Below are 21,563 nucleotides of genomic sequence, written 5' to 3'. Positions count from 1 at the left end.
TAATGAAAATTGTGAGATGGGGAATAAAATTAGTCAACCAACTTTGACTTGTGACGTTTTTCATGCTTTCATATCTGAACATAAGACAGCACTTATGACGAAAGATTATGCCAAAAAAATGATCTTCAGGACTGCAGAGTAATTTGTCTGCCCTTTACTTACCTACCTACTTATTTTGTCTGTAGTAATCTCTAAAAAATTAGGAAGAAATAATGCTTTTAAATAGGCTATCTTTTTATTGTTGTAAAAATCACATAAAATTGTTACACTCATCACAATATAAAATCACATAAAATTACACGGCGCACGGCGAAAAGACGTAGCGTCTGATAGGGGCCTTAGTACAAGGAAATTCATTTTAATTCTTTACAAACTACTGTAGAAATTGTTATAGCACTGAGGTACACAATTTTTTTCTATTAATGAAAGAAGTCCCCTTTTCTTCGAATCGGTAATTCCGACCTTCGTGTGGTAGGCTGGCTTTGCTTTAACATTCTGTGATCGCGTTCTCTTGCTGACAGTTATTTCATCATATTCAGGGAACCCAAAAGATGTTTTATAATATACAGTGTTTGGCTCTTCTTTGATTACTTTTAAAATTTTAATATCTTTTAAAGGTATTTTAATTTGGATTCCTTGATCTTTCGTCAGTTGCTTTATATCTATAAAATCTTTGTGGCATAATTCATGAACAATATAGGGGTCTCCTGTTTTCTTGGCTGTTCTTATAAGGGTGTAATACTGATCCGGTAAATAGATAGGCCCTGCTTTTCTAGCTCTGGCAACTTGCCGTTCAATAATAGAGTGAGCAGCGTCGCCTTCATTTTGCGTATGGCCAGTTATGAGATATTTGTGAGAAATGCTTCTAATATTTGGAAACTTTTGAATAGCATATAGGTACATGCCTATAATAAATTGATTCTTTTGTTGGCCTGCGCAATTGTCACTGTAAAAAATTACGTCTTCTGGAGCAGTACTCTTGTTATTTAAGAGAGACAAATAGCTTAGGACACAACTCCCTATTTCTATTGCTCCCCTATGTGCTTCTCCTTCATGCCAGGTGTAGCAGTGCACCTCATTGTTTTTAATATTGCAAATTGTGAAATTATACACCGCTAATTTACTAACGTAATAAAATGGGGAAGTTTGACCAATTGGGCAAGGTAGCACTGCTTGTAGATCGTAAACAGCAACGGTAGATTCACCATTCTTGTCTGTTGTCTTTTCTTGTCGGGATAATTCTTTTTCCATCAAATGAGTTTCGTAATTTTCTTGCATTTTGGCTTTAGCTTCATCTTCGGCATGTTGGTAGGATGTGCACAGTTCACACTGATCCTTCTTAGGAACAAAAAAAGCCATGTTGTACTCCTCATTAAATATTCGCGAATACATAACGTAATTTCCAGGTGTTTTTTTATTTTCACGACACTCCTCTAAGTAATCCCTGTGTAAGTCTCTAATTGTTTTTCCTCCTTCAATGTAAGTTTTTTTAGAATCTGCCCTGCAGTAATGGCTTTCAATGCGTGGGATTTTGTCAATGTGGTTCCTAATGGACTGTTTTATCTCTTCAGGAACAGTTTTGTGGTTTCCATGCCTACCACGATTGTCTTGAAACACATAAGAACTCTTTTTTGTCAAAATCGTCCGTATTGGCCGATCAGTAATTGAAAGTGTGTTCTTAAAGAAAGTCTTGCAAACTCTCACACGTACATTGTCTCGAGTATGGAGAAAAAATGCGTTATTGGGAATTCGCTTGCTGTTTTCTCGCTTATACTCGTATTTGGGGTGTATTTCCTCAATACTGGACGATATAAAGCTGTGCTGTCGTTCAGTGCTTCCTAAAGCATAGAAAGATTGAAAGATGTGGGTCCTATCTTCATCTTTCATATTTTGGTAGCATTTTAGTCTGCATTTATTTTCACAAACAGGGCCGATTTCTTTGGCTAAAACTATACTTGTACTTTTGCCGAACGATGTGTAACTTTTTCCATGTGCCTTAAGTAATTTAGCTTTCGTCTTCTTCCACTTCTCTTCATGTCGAACTCTTTTTCTTCCTTTCTGAACTATTTCAGTCGCAGAATTTGTTTTTCTCTTCTTCGGAATTACCACATTATTATCATCATCAATATCAGTATCATCAGTGGTGACATCAGAAGGTGGCATGTCATCCTTAGGGACAAGAAAGTCTGGGTCCTTCACGCTATCATCGTCACTAAAATCGCTTTTATCACTTGTATCGGGAGCAAGCCCTTGTTTAGGAACTGGTGCCACAGAAAACATCGTAGCCTCAGAAGTTTCTGTGAGATCAGACTTTCCACTCTCGTTCATTGCTTCGTGAGACTGAAGTTCTGAAACTGTTGTTGAAGTCACTCCGATCGGCAAAGTTTCCGTAAGGGCAGTCTCATCGGTCTCTGTAAGAATTACGCATTGGTTTTTAAAATACCGAACCATGTAAGGAAGAAATGCCAACCTAAAGGCAAATGGATTCAAATTTATTACCTGCTTGTCCGGTAGAAAGGACCGCCATAATGCGTTTACTTTCCAGGTTTGTACTATCACCCTTTATTGTCCATTGCATATTCTTCTTAGCAAGTAGCATAAGAAGTTTACTTCGCTCGCTTGGATTTCCTGAAAAATGTGCAAATACTGGTCATTATTCCATAAGACTTGACTACAATTATTTCCTATGTATACTCAGCTCCAAAGAAAACCGACACTAAAAAAAACCCTATTTACAAAGAACTCGATTTCGATTGTCTGCATATGAATTTTTATATAGTTAGTTAGCAAGAATTTTATTCATAATTAATTATATTAAAGCAATTATTAACTAAAAGTCTAAAAATTCTTACACAGACTATCCAAATCGAGTTTTTTGTAAATGGTTTTTTTTTATTGTCGGTTTTTTTCTTTGGAGCTGAGTATACGTCACAAAAATAACAATAACTTTTTCGTTTATTAAAAACATAATCACTAAAAACGACACTTTTTGAGATTAATCCGGAATATTACTCATATAATAGTAGACATTTCACAAGAAAAACGTCATATTTACGTATGTGTGTACAAGAAATAGTAATAATGTAACTTGTGCATCATGAAAAACGACATAACCCAAATTGTGTCGTTTTTGTCGATTATAAAACATGATTATTTATTTAAAAAAATACAACTTACCAACTTGTGTCGTTTTTCTCGACATTATGCATGTACATTCATTAGTAGGTCTTAAGCACAACTGATGTGTGTCGTTCTTCTTCCTAAGTGGGGAACGGTTCACACCATATGATAAACGACATAACTGCTCCATGGCGCCGAAAAAGAACACTAATATTGTGACGTTTTTCTAGCACAAAAAGTTATTTTTTTGAAGTCGCTTGGCACCAAAAGGTTAAAATAGTGGTTTTTAGACTTGTGTCGTTTTTCTTCCGGACCAGCGAATTGTAATAAGAGCCACTCCATAAGTTTATTAATATCTTCAATATCTCTCTTTACACGAGAATCGCTTGCATCCACATGCTGGTCTGTTGTGTCCATTCTAACATTTGCGAAATATTCCAATCCTTCACACACAGTATTCATCGTATGCATGCCATAAACCCATTTACTAATGACACTTTCTTGCGTACTTCTCCCTCGAGCAACACCTCCATCTGTTTTCATACACTTCATCATTGATTGTTCAATCACCATATCCGTCGAAGTTCCACTGTTCCAAGAGGGAGATACTGTTTCATAAAATGTGCTACCTTAGTAGAACACATTTGTTCATCCAACGATAATCTTTGCTCAAATGGAGCAGCGTTCATGAAGCATTTATTCAGATGTTGTATCAATGGTCTTATCTTATGAAGACGGTCGTGCTGTGGATGACCTACAGGACGGTGTTGGAGATTGTCATTGAAGTGAATGACTGATCGTAATTTCTCAAACCTGTTTACAGTCATTGTCTGCATTATATTTTGGAACCTATACTTACCCCAGTATGATCTTACACTGGGATAATGAAAGACTGACATATAATATGCTCGATATTTACGATTAGATCTGCATCCATTATGTCATTCATTTCAACTTCTTTTAATATTATAATTGCCAAACTAAGCTGAAGTAGTGTATGAGCTCGAACAGCTCTTGCGTAAGCATGACCATTCAGCATTTTTTCTAATGATTTTGACGCATAGATCTCTGCTAGTACTTCTTTCATGCCGCTTCCTTGCATAATATGACCAATTGCTCCCATAAAAGACATCAGTAAATGAAATCCTCCAAGTCTGATGATGATTTTTGATAATATAAAACTTATGTATATTTTATATTGTAAGTATAAGTTACAATGACCGATAGAAAAATATTTAATATACGGTAAGTTTTATCATAAAAGTATATATATATATAATATATATATATATATATATATATATATATATATATATATATATATATATAATATATATATATATATATATATCATAAAATTATCTATAAAAAATGTATCAATACTTTTTTTCTTACGAGCCACCGTTTCTGAGATATAACGATTCTAAAAGTTATAAAAGTTGTTATCGTCATAATATGCATGAGTACGCCACGTATATACATCTAGAGTTGTAAAATTATATATATAATATATATATAATATATATATATATATATATATATATATAATATATATATAATATATATATATATATATATATATATATATATATATATATATATATATATATATATATATTATATATATAATTTTACAACTCTAGATGTATATACGTGGCGTACTCATGCATATTATGACGATAACAACTTTTATAACTTTTAGAATCGTTATATCTCAGAAACGGTGGCTCGTAAGAAAAAAAGTATTGATACATTTTTTATAGATAATTTTATGATATATATATATATATATATATATATATATATATATATATATATTATATATATAATTTTACAACTCTAGATGTATATACGTGGCGTACTCATGCATATTATGACGATAACAACTTTTATAACTTTTAGAATCGTTATATCTCAGAAACGGTGGCTCGTAAGAAAAAAAGTATTGATACATTTTTTATAGATAATTTTATGATCTACAATTTTTGTCTGAGGTACTTTTATGATAAAACTTACCGTTTTGCTGAAAATCGCAAAAAACTCATTTTTTTTTGTATACATCCAAGTAATGTATACGTAAAGACACGTTCATCTGTAGCGTGTCTATTTAACGTGGATTGAGCCCATGGTCGTGCCCCCTGTAACTTATCATATGTATCCAAATTGTATAAACAAAAGTTATCAGCGAGTTCACGACGTATGATGACTTGTTCTAAGTATACTTTCACACTTTTTTATAATTGGATCTGAGTTGACGAATCACTAAGGCACAACGTTGTGCTGATATATGTCCAAAGTGTAACCATGGTGATAGATTGGATAATGCTGGTACTGTTGGATCCTTACATTTTTTCGCTACAACAACACAATACATCACCTTTATTATCATCAATAAATAACAAATATAGTTATTATACTACCCTGGGGTCTGACAAACCCATAAATTGCAATAAATCCGTGTAAAACAGTGAAAGCGCTGACGCTCGACTAATGACAAGATGGCCGCCGACGTCACTAGAGATTAGACTCGAGTGACATAAAAGTGCGTTCAATTATTGCAATAATATTTAGAAATATTAATCCTCTGGGATTTGCTGGACCCCCGGGTAGGGTTTAAGGGTTAATATTGTCTAAGATCATTCATTGATCACTTCAACGTTTGGATGCCGTTCAAGGCGAGTCAAATAACCTTCACTGAATCGCCCAATTTCTTCACGCACTGTGAAGACTTCAATACTACGGTGAATGTCGTCAATACGCACGTACTACAGAGATTCAGTAATTACATGAAACACTTTTGATTGAAACCGTTGAAGAATTTCGATGTTACTATTGCCATTTACCGACAAAATCTTATACACGTCATGGATGATTCGTCGTCTGGGAGGCCTTTCTCGAAGTCCGACCATGAAATGTTGGTTAATGTTCGAAGTATTTAAAATGATTCCACAAATGTGCACCAATTATATTTGAATAAGGATCATTGACAGCCGGATAAAACACTAAATTTATCGAACAACGGGAGGGAGTGATTGTAAATCTCCCAAAAACAACAATTAAATTCCTCCGAAAGATAAATTACTTTTGAAAATTTACTCGGGAATCTAAACTAAGTAACATTTTAGTACCTAAAATGGAGATTTCGTCAATTATTAATAGACGAAATTAATTTTAAAAAAAATGAATTTGCTGTATCGTTGCTGAGGGGTCGCATTTCAATCGTACATCGACTGGTAGTGGGAACAAAGAATGTAAAATCGAACCGCCAATGACAGACGCAGCTCGACGAGTTGGTGCACTTAGAAGAATTTTAACGGAGTTGGGGTTAATACCAGGAACAAAATTGAATTTGTATGTCAATGCTTGATAAGTAGCAAAAAGTAATTTCAAGAACTGCAAACGGTAAAAATTGATTCAGGTACCAAATTTTGATGATTGTATGCATCACGTAATGCTTCATTCAATTCTGAATCTGATTTAAAATACAGTAGAACTCCAATTATCCGAATTAATGGGGACCGGGATCCATTCGGATAATCAAATATTCGGATAATTGGAGTTTTTTTTAAAAAAATTGCCATTGGAGAGAAAAAAAAGCTACGTTTTGATATTGCGCTATTTTTTTATTGAATTAAATGAAAGAAACATGATATTTTCACATGTTTTAAATATAAATAAAATGTACTTATGTACAAGTTTAGAAATAAAAATCATTGTTTTTTAAATATCTCCGTCAATGTAAGCTGTTTTGCGGTCTTCATCCGTTTTTGGGCAGCCAGGTCGCATTCGCTTGACGGTGAGCAGTTGCAAGTGGTCACAAGTGCAAGTGGATGATTTGTAAAGCGCACTTAGACTTTTTTTGGACAAATTTTTTTCTGAAAGTGATTCGGATAATCGGCGATTCGGATAGTCGGAGTTCGGATAATTGGAGTTCTACTGTAATTATATTTACGCCGGCTAGTGGTAATAATTTCCAAATGTTGTTGATAGATCTCCCAAAAAATCTCAACTCAATATTTCTAAATATTCGTTTTTCCAAGGAAGATACACCATTGTTTCTTCAGGTACCAAATTTCTGAGCCGTGAATGAATTTATTTCCTAAATGTTGCAACTTTCCTAATTGCGTTAGATTTCAATCTTTATTTTCGCTCAACTCTACCGTTTCCAAGCAATTCCCAATTCTATTATAGTTAGTGCAGTGTATCTCGTTCTTTTCATTACTCCTTAGTGGTTAAAATACAAGTTTTATCCAAAGATGGAAGCTGATAAATGACTTTTAAGCCAGGCTAGAATTTGGTCTCCTTTTCCTACTATTCCTACATGAAGCTTTTAAAAAAATAAAAATGACAAATTAAATGTAAAAAATATTTATTTAATAAAAAAATTACAAAGTTCAAAATATGTTTTATTTTATATTATTTCTTCAGGATCGAAGTATTCGTCCTCTTCACTATCGTTAAGTATTGTCTGTTCCAATAAAGGTAAATTTGACAATTTGTTAATGTTATACTTTAACATTAATAAGTATATCGCATGGGGATGCGGTTTAAGCTTAAATTTTTTTAAGTAAGGGCAAGGTTTCCATGTATAGGTGATCATTCTATCTTCAAATGCTTTTGATACCGGAAAAACCACGTTATTAGAAGTTACATACACTGGAGTGCGTGTTACAAGACCATCTGGTTGATGTTTAATACGAGCAGGGCAGTTATCTCCTCCAAACAGCATTTTAATCATGTCGTGAGCCGCAGGTTCACAATTTGGTTCATTCCAGACTAATGTTCGTTTAGCAACTGCCTCTTGCAAAGGAAAATTACAATATCGGTTAAAGTTGCCAATTGAACCAAAACATAAACTATATGATAATATAACATCCACAAAATATGTTTTTCCTGCCGATGGTTCGGATATTATTTGTAATGTGTTTTTTTTAGCCAAAGTCTTATCAAATATTTGATATACATTTTTAAAAAAATCCAAAAAATCATCAGGATGTTGAAACTTAATTAAAGCGTCCAGTATATCCAATGATTGGTTCACATCATAATAATATTCCGAAATATTACCATTAGGCGCATTAAAAATACACACTTCTGCTTCGTTGTGAAAATCATATAGTTCATTAACCCTTAGATGCGCGAATTTTCTATTTTGTTAAAAAAAAATATATTTTGTAACTTAGCTTCTATACTTACAGGGAAAAATATTTAAAAAAAGATTGACTTAGTTTTTATGTAATTTTTTTCATAAAATGTGTTGGTTGTTTAAAAACCACATTGCGCATTTAGGGGTCATTATGATGTATGAGTAAGTAAAAATGAAGTGATTTTTTTAATCTATATTTATTATGTTTATTCAGTATGGTACTTATAGTAACAATTTTTCTGTTTGGTGTCGCATAAAGATACCTGACATTTTTCACACTTTTTAAATGTGTATCCAGTACATTTGGGGTATTTGCATCGTTGCTGTTTTTCTAACCAAACTGACCAGTGTGATGTTTGGTCCAACCTAACATTTTTAGACGGAACTGACTGAGCTGATGTGCGACTCCTCTTCATTTCAAGTTGAGCCTGTATACTGCTGGTACTGGGACGGCCACGCTTGCAACCACTGATAGGCAACCCAGTCTGACACAATGTCTCTGCAACGTCTAATCTAAATTGAGCTAAATTTAACAATTTGCTGGTACCCAGTTGATTGTGCACTTTCTTGTACATTACCCATGAGTTGATGACACAGAGGTCCAAAAAGTGGTAAAAAAGACGCATAGTCCATTTCCTGCTCTTCATCGTTATGTGATAGCGTCCTATAAAAGAATCTAACAGGTCCACCCCTCCCATGTGAGTGTTATACTCACGAATTATTTTGGGGCATGGGATCTCAACTCTTTCTTTCCTCCTTTTGTCGAATCTTGATACAGTGGTGGCTGGTTCGGCACCTACGTAAGTTGAAAGAAGATTGACAGGCTTGTTATCTTTCCAAACAACTGCGCTCACTTCAGTACCATCTACATTCGCTACGTTCTCTTCGTAAAAACCCCTTGCAACATTTTTTTTCATCATTGTTCTTTTATCTGGTAATTTAGAATTTCGTACGCGGTTTACCCGAACTGTCCCTAAAGAATATATTCCTTCCTTGGCCAAATAGGTGAGAAGCGGCAAAGAAGTATAAAAGTTGTCGAAATATATTATGTGGTTTACATGACGAGGTACCATTCGAGCCAACCTTATGACAGTGTTCCCAGATTCTCCTAAATCTGGTTCTCCTGGTAAAGATGCAGTATTTTTATTGCCTCCTCCTGCATATAGCTCAAATTTGTGAGCATATCCTTGCAGACTGCAGATAAGGTACAATTTGAAGCCCCACTTGTGTGGTTTGTTAGGCAAGTACTGTTTTATATAGTGGCTCATTTTTGTAGCGCACATCTGCTCGTCTATGGATAGCCTTTGATCCATAGGGACGGTGCCAAACACATGATTTAGTGTTTCGATAAGTGGTCTGATCCTATAGAGTCTATCATAATCAGGATGTTCCTTTGGGAGACATTTAGTGTTATCAGCAAAGTGAATAATCGATCTTACTTTTTCAAACTTCTTTTGTGACATGGTGTTTTTGATAAGATCATATCCAAATTTATCACTCCAATATAACCTTGTATTTGGAAATTTTATGACGGATGTAAAAACTAGTATGCCTAGAAATTTATTTAGTATATTTTCGTTTATAGTCTCTGGGTTAGATATTTGCTTTTGTGTGGCATAAAGGTTACTTTCGTAAACAATTTCTTTTTTCAAATTTGGAGTAAAAAAATATGAAAAGAATTCAAATGGTGTATTACAATTCAATAAAGCTTCTGGTATTTGAGTATTACCTCTAAACACAAGGTCATCTTCATTAGTAACGAGATTTCTTTTTTTCCATAGTAGGGGCCTGTTTCTTTGAGGTGCTCCTGGTATGCTCACTTCTTCATCATTGCTTTCTTCAAGGGGAGGGTCCTCCTGTTCTTGCGCATTTTCCGTATCCTCAGTAACTAATGGAGGATCTTCATTCATCTCATCTAATTCAATGTTATTCAATTCATCTTCATTTTCAAGATCATTCATAAGCTCGTGAACGTTTCGGTAATAATTACCTTCATCCTCCGGTTCAGAGTCCGAACCATCCAATCCGTCTTCCGAGTCATCAAGTTTCTCTAAATATTCTCTTATTTCACTATCTAACAAGCCTAACGAGCGTGGCATGCTGAAAAACCCAAATAACACATTTACCATACATGCATAAAATACATACCACCAATGCGCACTGTTGTTTTTACACAACAAGCATAAATTAGGTCTTATCACCATGCTTTATGATTTTTTTTAATAAATTGTAAATTAAATATAAAATTAATGATATAACAAACAATTATACATATAATCGAATGACTTACTTGCGAAAATTGTGATTCAAAAACTGCAGCCAATTTTTGTTATCGACAAAAAGTTACGGATTGCCGCGCTTTTACATAAGATCAGATGTTATGTCAAAGCAAATGTCAAATTCAATTTTACCAACTTAAAAAATTATTCTTTATTCGTTCAGAAACATGTTAGTTCTATTTATTAAAAAAAAAAAAAAAAAAAACTGGTCATTTATCTATGCGTTTCATTTCGTTGTTTTTAAACTACACTGCGCATTTAAGGGTTAAACGACATGTCCATAATTTGCGTAGCTAAAATATTTGAAACGGTTTGAAGTAACGGATGTGACTTGTTATAAGTATACACAAAATCACTTTGGTGATAAATAGAAGTATTGAAAATAAGAGACAAAGGAGCTGATAAATGCATTTTAAGCCAATTCAGAATTTTGTCTCCTTTTCTTCTATTGTTTTCTCCGTTTCGTTGATTCTGTTTGCTACTATTTGTATTATTTCTTCGATTTTCCTGTGAAGAGGGTCCGCAATGGAGGAGATGTTGAACTGCGTCCGTATTCTCGCCTCCTTCCAGTAGTCTTTCTTCTCCTTGTTGCGAATGTTCTTGAAGGGGTATATATCTAGTTTTACCACCTCGTATGCAGGTTCGCCCGGCGATCTCGCAGTGGATAATTGACCTTTCTCCTTTAAACAGATATGTTGTGGTGTTACTCCAGTGTTGGAAACTGTAGGTCCTTGCCGAAACAACTGTTCTATTGCATCGGTCTGTTGGCCAATTTGCGATTCGGGCGCATCTGCATTGATAGGAATGATAGGTGCAATCATGGATGACGTGGTAGTGGTCTGTGTGGGTTGCGACGATAAACACTGTTCCGGCGAAATGTTGTTGTAACACTCGTTCAACATCTCGATCACCGTCGCCGGAAGTGTCTCGTTCGTAAACGTCGTGAATGATGCGTCTCCTCGGAGCTCTTTCTCGAAATCCAACCATGATGTTTTGGTCAATGTACTCTTTCGATTTTTTGACTTCGTCAGCAAAGCTTTCATAAACTCCTTCAATGCTAAAATTATCGGGTACAAAATTCTCTTTCCGGCCAGATTCCGCTGCTCCACAAGGCGTTTCTGGCAATGGATCATAGCTGGTAGAAGCTTGTGAATGGTCACGTTGTCTATCCATATCAACTCGAGCCAGTTTAGGAATGTGTCCTCCTTGTTCGGCTCTTCGTCGTCTTCTCGTTCCATGACTCCTTCCGCTATCAGATCCTGAGTCTGACACATGTCGTCGTGGTTGAATTGCACTTTCCTCTTCTTGGTTTGAATTTCTTGGTCGCTCTCCGACTCGGACCCACTCGAAACTTGAATTGGTCGACGTGATTTCGGCATTTTCAATATCTTCGTCACAAGCCAAATTTAATACTTGTTGAAAATCAAATTGTGTTTCTTGAGGATAAGTTAAGTATTCTTCTAATTGTTGACTGAGTGTAAGATCGTCTTGAGACATACTAATGAAGTATACTCACTCCACCTGCTTATATACTAAATGTGTACGTGATGTTTATACAGTTGGGTAACATTAAAAGATAAAAGAATTCTCTTTTATCCAACCCCAACACGTGGAGTGGGAAATTACCTTGATCCCTGGACTAGCCATGGCCGTTTCCGCCAGTCTTTGCGCATCTATTTGCATTATTTCTTCGATCTTGCGATGCAGTGGATCCGCAATCGAGGAGAGATTGAATTGACTTCGAGTTCTGGCTTCCTTCTAATAGTCCTTCTTGTCCTTGTTGCGAATACCTTTGAAGGGTTAGATATCGAGTTTCACCACCTCGTACGCAGGCTCTCCCGGCGATTTCGCAGTAGATAATTGACCTTTCCCCTTTATACAAATATGTTGTGGTATTACGCCAATGTTTACTTGTGTAGGCCCTTGCTGAAACAATTTTTCTATTGCATCTATCGGTTGGGAAGTTGTTAATTCTTGCACATCGACATTGGTAGGAGTTTCACTACCTCGTACGCAGGCTCTCCCGGCGATTTCGCAGTAGATAATTGACCTTTCCCTTTATACAAATATGTTGTGGTATTACGCCAATGTTTACTTGTGTTGGCCCTTGCTGAAACAATTTTTCTATTGCATCTATCGGTTGGGAAGTTGTTGATTCTTGCACATCGACATTGGTAGGAGTTGTAGGTACAGTCGTGGATGACGTGGTAGTGGTCGTTGTGTGTTGCGACAATAAAGACTGTTCCGGCGAAGCTTTGTTGTAATACTCGTTCAAGAGTTCGATCACTGCCACCGGAAGGATGTCTTTTAAACACGCCATGGATGATTCGTCTTCGGGGTGTTCTTTCGCGAAATCCAACCACGATATTTTGGTCAATGTATGCTTTTTGTTCTTGCATTTTGTCAGTAATACCTTCATTACATTCTTCATTAGCAGCACAATCTGGTACATTATCCTCTTTCCATGAAGGTCCCGCTTCTCCACTAATGATTTCTGACATCAAGCAGGACAGAAGCCGTTGTATCGTCACATGATCGGTCCATATCAATTCCAGCCAGTTCAGAAAATTTTCCTGTTTGGATTTTCGTCGTCGATTTCTGGCTCCATCATTTCATTCGATATCAGATCCTGAGTCTGACATATCTCCTCCTGAAATTTCACCTTCTTTTTCGGCACGTCTTCGTGGTCGCTTTCGTCCTCCGATCCACTCGAAAGAACTATTTGTCGACGAGATTTCGACATTGTCAATTTCTTCAAATCACTCAAGTACTAATTCTGATGTGTGAGGATACAATAAGTATTCCTCTTATTGTTGTGAAGCACTTAATTCTTTGTCACTAGACATACTGAATAACATAAAGGGTGTCCCAAAATTAACGCAAGATTTGAATTAAATAGAAAACACAGTTTTTAGTTTTTTGATTGTAATTTTTTATTGATTCATTAAGTACATAGGATAGGGTTATTTATGGAATAACACATCGGGCAAATGGCCTCCGCGGCTTTGCATACACATACGCACTCGTTTGTCGAAATTTTCCATGACCGTTCTGCATAAATGTGGCTGAATTTCGTTGATGCAACGTTGAATCTCCTCCTTTAATGCACGCGTAGTTGTGGGCTTGTTGACGTAGACCTGTGATTTTAGATATCCCCATAAAAAGAAATCTAATGGTGTTAAATCACACGATCTAGGGGGCCAATTCTGATCACCGAAACGAGAGAGTACACGACCTGGAAATGTCTCATGCAATAATTGAAGTGTTTCACGGGCTGTATGGCATGTGGCACCGTCTTGTTGAAACCACATATTAGCCACATCAATATCATCCAATTTCGGCAAAAAGAACCGTGTTATCATGTCGCGATATCGAGCAGAAGTAACAGTCACTGCTTGACCAGCCTCATTTTCAAAAAAGTATGGTCCAATTATGCCTCCAGCCCAAAATGCACACCAAACTGTGACACGTTGTGGATGCATTTGTTTTTCGACAATCACATGTGGATTTTCAGAACCCCAAAAGCGGCAATTTTGGCGATTTACAAAGCCATCAAGGTGAAAATGTGCTTCGTCGCTTAGGATGAGTTTGCTCGAAAAATCAGCATTCATTTGTTGTTGCTCAATAATCCATTCAACAAACTCTCTTCGCTGTGCATGGTCATTGGGCTTCAGTAGTTGTGTTAATTGAATTTTGTAAGCATGGAGACACATCTTTAGTGAGTATACGCAGGGCCGTGCCTGGGTATATGGCCGCCTGCGTGCCAGTCTGTATGGCCGCCCCCAGGATAACATTAAAAAAAACTACTTTAATTTTTAATGTTTATTATTATACACAGGGCATCAAACCGGGAAAAAAATCAGTTTTTGGTTAACCGAAATCGAGAACGAAAAAAAATATTGGTTTTGTTCCCAAAACCGGTTTCTGAAAAGAAAAACCGGCTAAAAACCGGTTTTATGAGATTTATATGTTTGGATGAAATTTAAGAAAAAAAAATGCACAAAATAAACATTTTTTTATTTAAAATTTAAACAAAAATAATAACATGAAAAAAATTATGGTATTGGTTTTATAATCACAGACAAAATTATCAAACATAAAGAACAAGGAATAACCCTTAAATCTATACTAACATATTAGGATAACAAAGCTCAGTGGCCAATGGCAGATCTGGGCTGACTTGCAACTTGGGAGGTATACAAAATAGAATTAATTTACTTACTTTAATAATAACATGAAAAAAAGTAATTATGGTATTGGTATTATAATCACAGACAAAATTATCGAACATAAAGAACATAGGAATACGATAATTTAAAATCCTAGGTGTCGCTCAGTGACAATTTAAAATTATTTGATTTTAAAAAATCAAATCTTACGTATTATTTATTGATATTGAAAATAGTAAAGGTTTTTGGTTAATTAACCGGTTTCATAAAATTATTTCGGTTAGGTTACCGGTTAATTAGGGAAATCTTTCAATCTTTCAATTATCGCGATTGAAAGTGAAATTGCTGAATCTTCACGAAGCAATTATTAAATAAAGTACATATTAAAAGTTAATCCTACGGGATTTTTTACTGACAAAATCGTCAATTGCTTCGTGAATATTTAAAGATTCAGCAATTTCACTTTCAATCGCGATAATTGAAAGATTGCTCATACGTTCGTGCGTCATGGAAGTACGTAGGTAATTTTTTATGATTTTCAATTTAGAAAAACTACGTTCTCCAGACGCAACTGATACAGGCATGGTCAATAATAGTTTTAAGCTTGTAGATACATTTGGAAATGAATTTTGTAAATTGTGTTTGTACAAATACTTTAGGAGTTCTTCGGGTTGTTTCCTATCTTTTATAATTATTTTCAATGAAATTAACTCTTCGTATAATTCTGCTCCGTTTATGTCGCACGATTCGCCATCCTTGAATTTATTATGAAAGTCGAAGCAACTTTTTTTTATGTCGTCCTCTCCTATTTCAACAAATTTATATAAAAATCCGAAAGACTGTTCGAAATTGGATAATGTTTCAAATCGGGTAGTAACAGATGAAATGGCTGTATCCAATATTACATAGAAAAAATTAATTTTGAAATTTTCTTTAGCAGTTAACTGAATATCCTCATCTCCTTCATAGTCAAATTGTTTTCGCTTATGGCGTCGACGTAGATTAATTTCAACAGGAAATTCCGGTTGTATTTCAAGTGATTCACATAATTCATCAGCAATTTTCAAATACTTTTCGAAATTTTCATCATTTCTAATACTTTGGAAAAAAATTAAAATATTATTAATAGATTCAGCACATGAAGTAAGATTCCAAGAAACGGTCTGCATCATTTTACTAATAATATTTACTTTTTCTAAGATTTCGTACCATATTACTGTGGAACAAATAAATTTGTACGATTTAATTTTCATTGCCAAACATTTAGCTTCATGTTGACCTATTGGTGTTGAACATTCTTCCGCTAGTTCTATTAGGCTGTCATAAATTTCACCTAATTCATGACGCAGTGGTCTAATCGCCTTAATCCTTGATTCCCACCGGGTTACGCTAACTTGTTTTACTGTTAACGATTTTACATGTTTTTTTAAAATTTGCCATCGAAAAGGTGATCCGGAAAAGTAATTGAATATTGCTGACACATTACTAAAAAAATCCACAGTTGAAAAAGAAACTTTCGCTGCATCATTGACGACCAAATTTAATGTATGCGCGTTGCATGGCATAAACAAAGCTCGTGGATAATTGTCCAAAATTCGTTTCTGCAATCCAATATGTTTTCCAGCCATATTTGATCCATTATCATACCCCTGGCCTCTCATATCGTTAACATTTAATTTAAGAGAGCTTAATTTTTCAATTAAAAAGTCGTAAAAAGCTTCTCCAGTACTTTTTTGAGCTGGAGAAAAACCAACGAAATTTTCTCTCACTTCTACTTCGTCATTTTGAATATGCACATATCTCAAAATTATTGTAATTTGCTCGACATGTCCCATGTCCGGCGTACAATCCAAAATTACTGAAAAATATTTGGCGTCTTTTATTGCTGACAAAATATATTTTTGAATTTGCGCTGCAAGGATACTAATTATTTCATTTTGGAAGCGATTTCCCGCATAATGTGGCATATGGTTCTTTAAAGCAACTGATTGTTGAATGCGATTTATGTGATCTGCCATAACATCATCAAATTTTCCTATCATTTCAATTGCTTTTAGAAAATTTCCATTATTGTTTTCATACAATCTGCTCGAGCTACCTCTAAACGCTAAACCCTGTACTGCCAGAAATTGTACCACAGATATCATGCGTACGACAATTTGATACCATCTTTTTTTCTCTGCGTCATAATACCGTTGCAAATTTTTATCAATTGTAGCTTTGTTTTTTAAATTTAATTCCAAATTTTTCCAATTGGTGCAATTTCCGATATGCAGCGATGTTTTTTCATGACGAGATAAATTATCAGATGTGTGTTGCCAATCATTGAAGCCTTCATTAACTAATTTTATTTCTTGTTTGCCAAATAATTTACAACAGAAGCAAAATATGGAATCCGTTTTTGGAGAATAGATTAACCACTCACGATTAAATTTTTCACCATTTGGCATTTTTCTATAGAAATAAGTTGATGAAAATGATCTTCCCAATTCATTAATTGGATATGTAGATTGTTTATTTTGTATGGGTCCTTTTTCGATTAATATATCCAATATTTTAGTGGTAATTGTTAAAGGCCAGCAAGCTGGATCATTTAAATCCATACACATAGCAAAATATGCTTTATCAATTTCAGCGGTATCGGTATTGTATAGATCGATATCCTTATTATCTTCTGTTTCCATTTCGTCGGTACTACTAGTATTGTCATTAGCCTTTTCATTTTCGACAGATAATTCATTTTCATTTTTATCGCAAAACAAATCATCAATTGGATTTAATTGGCTACTACAACTACTTTCCGGTTCTGGCGATTTTACTAAAAACTTTGTTAATGAGCCAAACATTTTTTTAGCTTCATTTTGCTTTTCCTCTAACTTTCTTTTATATTGCGCTCCAGACAATCTTTTCGTTTTCCTTTCAGACATTCGTAGGCCTTTAAAAATGTAAATGAGCAGTGATATTAAATTTTAGGGTAGACTTTCAATTTTGGGCCCGGGAAATTTTGGCGGGTCTTTTTGGAGGGAAAAGGCCTTTTGATATGAAATTCTTAAATAAATATTAAAAAATATTTAATAATATTAAAAAAAATTAAAAAAAAAATTAAATAATAATTAAAATAAATAATAAAATAGCGCAATTTAATATTAAATTACTTAAAATCTATAATTAATGTATATTTTAATGCGCATAGGATGACACGATAAGAAAATCATTTATAAGCTTTTTAAGTAAAACATATTTTTAAACATAAATATGTCAAGATTTATTTTGAAAATGAAAACGGAGAGGAAAATTCAACCACATATAACTGTTTTCTAGTTCAATGTCAGGTAAATTTCTTCCATTTAATAACAATAACATTGCTATTATAAAAAGGAATCATAAGCTTAATTTAAAGAGTTGCTTTCGGCTACACAAGTTCAAATGCTTGATTTTCCATCGGCGGGTTGTGAGCGATTTAAACAGAGAATCTGGTATGCAAACAAACAACTTTTAATTATTATATAAATGCATTCAAAATGAGAAAGATATTCATTTTTTAGTATAAATTAAGGAAGATTTTAAGTAATTTAATATTAAATTGCACTATTTTATTATTTATTTTAATTATTATTTAATTTTTTTTTTAATTTTTTTTAATATTATTAAATATTTTTTAATATTTATTTAAGAATTTCATATCAAAAGGCCTTTTCCCTCCAAAAAGACCCGCCAAAATTTCCCGGGCCCAAAAAGTGAAAGTCTACCCAAATTTTACATTTTTTGTGTATTACCTTTTTCAGTCTTTGTCGAGTAAATAAACTTTTTATTAAATTTCACCACACGAACACACAATTAAAAGTTTTCAGGAATTAAGCAATTTATTTTTATTCGTTAAATTAAAGACTTTAATAATATCGGATCACACACAGGACACAAATAACGATTTATCCTCGCTAGTCTATAGACTAATACGACTAATAAGACGAATAAGACCGCTTACGCGACGCCGGTCAATTGAAAAAACTATTTCGGCTCGTCGCTCGTGCAATGTTCGAAAAAATTCGGATTCGCTGCATGACTAGGTATATAAATACTACAACGAGTCAACGACCTAATCAGTTTTTATACATACAGTTATATGTATATAATATATACATATAACTGTATGTATAATACAGTTTTTACTTCGTATCTTAATGAGAACAAACCGATTGTATTTTTGCCCAGTAAACAACTTGTAACGATTTGGCCGCCTCTTAATTTCGGCCGCCTGCGTGCGGTGCACGCAATGAACGCCCGTCAGGCACGGCCCTGAGTATACGCTGTAGAGAGCTTCTTGAAATTTGCAATTCTTGTCCACGACGCCGAATTGAGGTTCCTGGATTGTCACCGACACTCGCACGCACTGCCTCTATATTGACATTTGAACGGCTTGTTTTTGGACGACCAGTGTGTTTGGCGTCTCCCACGGATCCTGTCTCTCGGAATTTTTCAATTAATCGCTTCACAGTTGACGGAGTTAAAACACTATTCCGACCATATTTTGTATGAAATTTTCGAACTACGGCCGCCAAGCATTCATTATTTTTGAAATATTGCTCAACAATGAAGACACGTTGTTCTATTGCGTAACGCTCCATTTTTACTAACCCTAAACTGTCAACTGTCGATTTATTTTGTTTTTAGGGTTGGCAACACTGTACTGCATAAATGGCGGCAAATTCAAATCTTGCGTTAATTTTGGGACACCCTTTATAACAGTCCACCTGTATATATATGTAACGCAAGGTTTGTTTTATATGGATAACATAAAAGATAAAAGAATTCTCTTTTATCCAACCACACCACGGGGAGTGGGAAATGAGCCTTGGACTAGCCATGGTCTTGGTCCGGCTCGCTCGCCTGATTGGTCGGTTGTTTCCGGGTCGAATTCATAAATCCAAGTCTCATCTCCAGTAATAATACGTTTCATGACATCCTGGTAGTCGGAAAGCATTGTTGCACAGACGTTTAACGCTACGCTGTTTTTCGAAAAAAACTGAGTGATTTTGGAACCAATCGTGTTTTCACTTTTCTTATTCCCAAATGATCTTTCAAAATGGTTTTTACTGATCCTTCCGATATACCAACGATCCCAGGAAAACAGTCTTATTAATTGTATCATTATTAACTTTAATAGTAGTAACGTAGTAGTAAAGTTTGTCTAAACCAAACATCATTAATATTTTAAATCTAAGAGGTATTATACTATGATTTCCCGAAATAATTTCCTTATATTTTTTCAATTCTCAACATGGTACTGCTATTTAGTGAAAACTGGTTAATAATATATATATTAAATCTTACTATCATAAAAAAACAAAAAATTAATGATAGAATAAGTCAAGTTCGTAGTCCCACAATTTTCTTCCATCTCTTATCCAAAGATGTTTTAATTGTTTTCTGCACCAATGCAGTGATACATCATCCATCACATAAAAATCACTTTCCCCATCCTTTTTTAAAATATTTTTTCAATTTTATATTTCAATCTTTGAATTGTTCCAATATTCATAAAGTTTGGCTTTTCCAAATTTTTAATTTTTATGTAATAGCTACTGCCATTTTGTTTTTTAACTTCTTCTAACACTTCTTTATTAATTATAACTTTAATTGTTGATAAATTTAACATGTTGAATTTTAAGTAAAAATTTTAAATAGAAAATTATATTGGTGGCCGTCCGTGTTGATGGCGTGGTTCGTCGGCAACGCGTTCTCGACCCTCTTTGAACAACTTGTTCCAATCAAAAACACTTGTTCGCGACATACAATTATCACTAAAGGCCTTTTGCAACATTCTGAACGCTTCGGCACCAGAAATTTGATTCCGCACACAAAATTTAATGGAACTTCTTTCTTGAATAATTTCACACATTGTAAAAATCGCCGATTGAACTTAACGTATACGATTGACGTATACTAAACACTAATGATTATTTTCACGTGACACTTGGCACAGATGTTACTGACAGTCATACCAACTTAGAAAAAAAAATTCTATGAATAGGATTTCTGCGCGAAATATAATGCAAAAGTCTTACTATTTTTTGCCCACAGTATTATATCAAAATATGCCTCACTTATATTAGCAAAATGATTTATAATTGAATAAGGTAGAAAATATACACTTACGAGGATTTCTTCTCCAATCGACATAAACAAAACTTATGTACAAATTGAAATAAATTTACAAATTAAAACTGCATGGGTGTTGTAAAGCAGAATTATATTCAGATATATTTATACATTTGGCATCGTGGTAACTATATACAGGTGGACATATATTTTTATTTAATTCTTGCCAGAAAGGTACTTTTTCAAAAGTATTAAAGTATTCTACTATTAAATTCATCATTGTTAGGAAATACATTACGATTAGCCATTATAATTATAGGAACTTTATTCATTATAACGTTATTTTGATATTTAACTGCTATAGGACAAGGATTGCCTGATAAAAATAATTTCATCTGTTCAATATATTCTATATTAAATTGTGGTTCATCCCATATTAATAGTCTTTTATCAGGACAATCAGACATAGGAAACGAATTAAATTTAGTAAAATTTTGTATTGTTCCATAAGACATACAATAACAAGATATAATTTCTATAAACCACGATTTAAATGTGGAAGGTGAACCTAGTAACAAAATAGTATTTTTTTTACCATTTTCTCGGTCTAATGTTTTATATAAATTTAATAAAAAATCTTTAACATTGTCTTCACTATCGTGACATTGAAATTTTAAAAAACGATTTAGTTTGATAATAGAATCTTCTAAGTTAAAATATTTTTTATTTATATTACCGTCGTAAGCCATA

At 34.1% G+C, this 21,563-nt stretch overlaps 2 protein-coding genes across 2 annotated transcripts; both read right to left on the bottom strand.

The window, feature by feature from the left end:
* Positions 1 to 295: 295 nt before the first annotated feature.
* LOC123295172 lies at positions 296 to 3,239 on the bottom strand. Its single transcript, XM_044876414.1, has 3 exons — positions 3,178 to 3,239; positions 2,500 to 2,628; positions 296 to 2,411 (listed from the first exon to the last, which is right to left on the bottom strand). The coding sequence occupies exons 1-3, from the start codon at positions 3,200 to 3,202 to the stop codon at positions 367 to 369; spliced, it is 2,199 nt and encodes a 732-aa protein (XP_044732349.1). The 5' UTR covers positions 3,203 to 3,239; the 3' UTR covers positions 296 to 366.
* Positions 3,240 to 8,327: 5,088 nt separating this feature from the next.
* Positions 8,328 to 10,488, bottom strand: LOC123296423 (piggyBac transposable element-derived protein 3-like). Its single transcript, XM_044877890.1, has 2 exons — positions 10,257 to 10,488; positions 8,328 to 10,181 (listed from the first exon to the last, which is right to left on the bottom strand). Exons 1-2 carry the CDS (start codon positions 10,468 to 10,470, stop codon positions 8,473 to 8,475), a joined length of 1,923 nt encoding a protein of 640 aa, XP_044733825.1. The 5' UTR covers positions 10,471 to 10,488; the 3' UTR covers positions 8,328 to 8,472.
* Positions 10,489 to 21,563: the final 11,075 nt, after the last annotated feature.

This window comes from Chrysoperla carnea, chromosome 3 (assembly GCF_905475395.1).
Source record: "Chrysoperla carnea chromosome 3, inChrCarn1.1, whole genome shotgun sequence".
NCBI classification, from domain to species: Eukaryota; Metazoa; Arthropoda; class Insecta; order Neuroptera; family Chrysopidae; genus Chrysoperla; species Chrysoperla carnea.
Note: the sequence above shows the minus strand (reverse complement) of the source record. Positions and strands in the feature narration are given on the sequence as shown.

What these genes read in the sequence shown, in the direction of transcription:
- LOC123295172 (XM_044876414.1), bottom strand. Translation starts at nt 3,202, where the DNA reads ATGTCGAGAAAAACGACACAAGTTG. An exon ending in GAGAAAAACGACACAAGTTG is followed by an intron (nt 2,629 to 3,177) that starts GTAAGTTGTATT and finishes CACATTTTTCAG; the next exon opens with GAAATCCAAGCGAGCGAAGT. An exon ending in CCTTTCTACCGGACAAGCAG is followed by an intron (nt 2,412 to 2,499) that starts GTAATAAATTTG and finishes TAATTCTTACAG; the next exon opens with AGACCGATGAGACTGCCCTT.
- LOC123296423 (XM_044877890.1), bottom strand. Translation starts at nt 10,470, where the DNA reads ATGGTGATAAGACCTAATTTATGCTTGTTGTGTAAAAACAACAGTGCG. An exon ending in CTCTGAACCGGAGGATGAAG is followed by an intron (nt 10,182 to 10,256) that starts GTAATTATTACC and finishes ACATTGAATTAG; the next exon opens with ATGAGATGAATGAAGATCCT.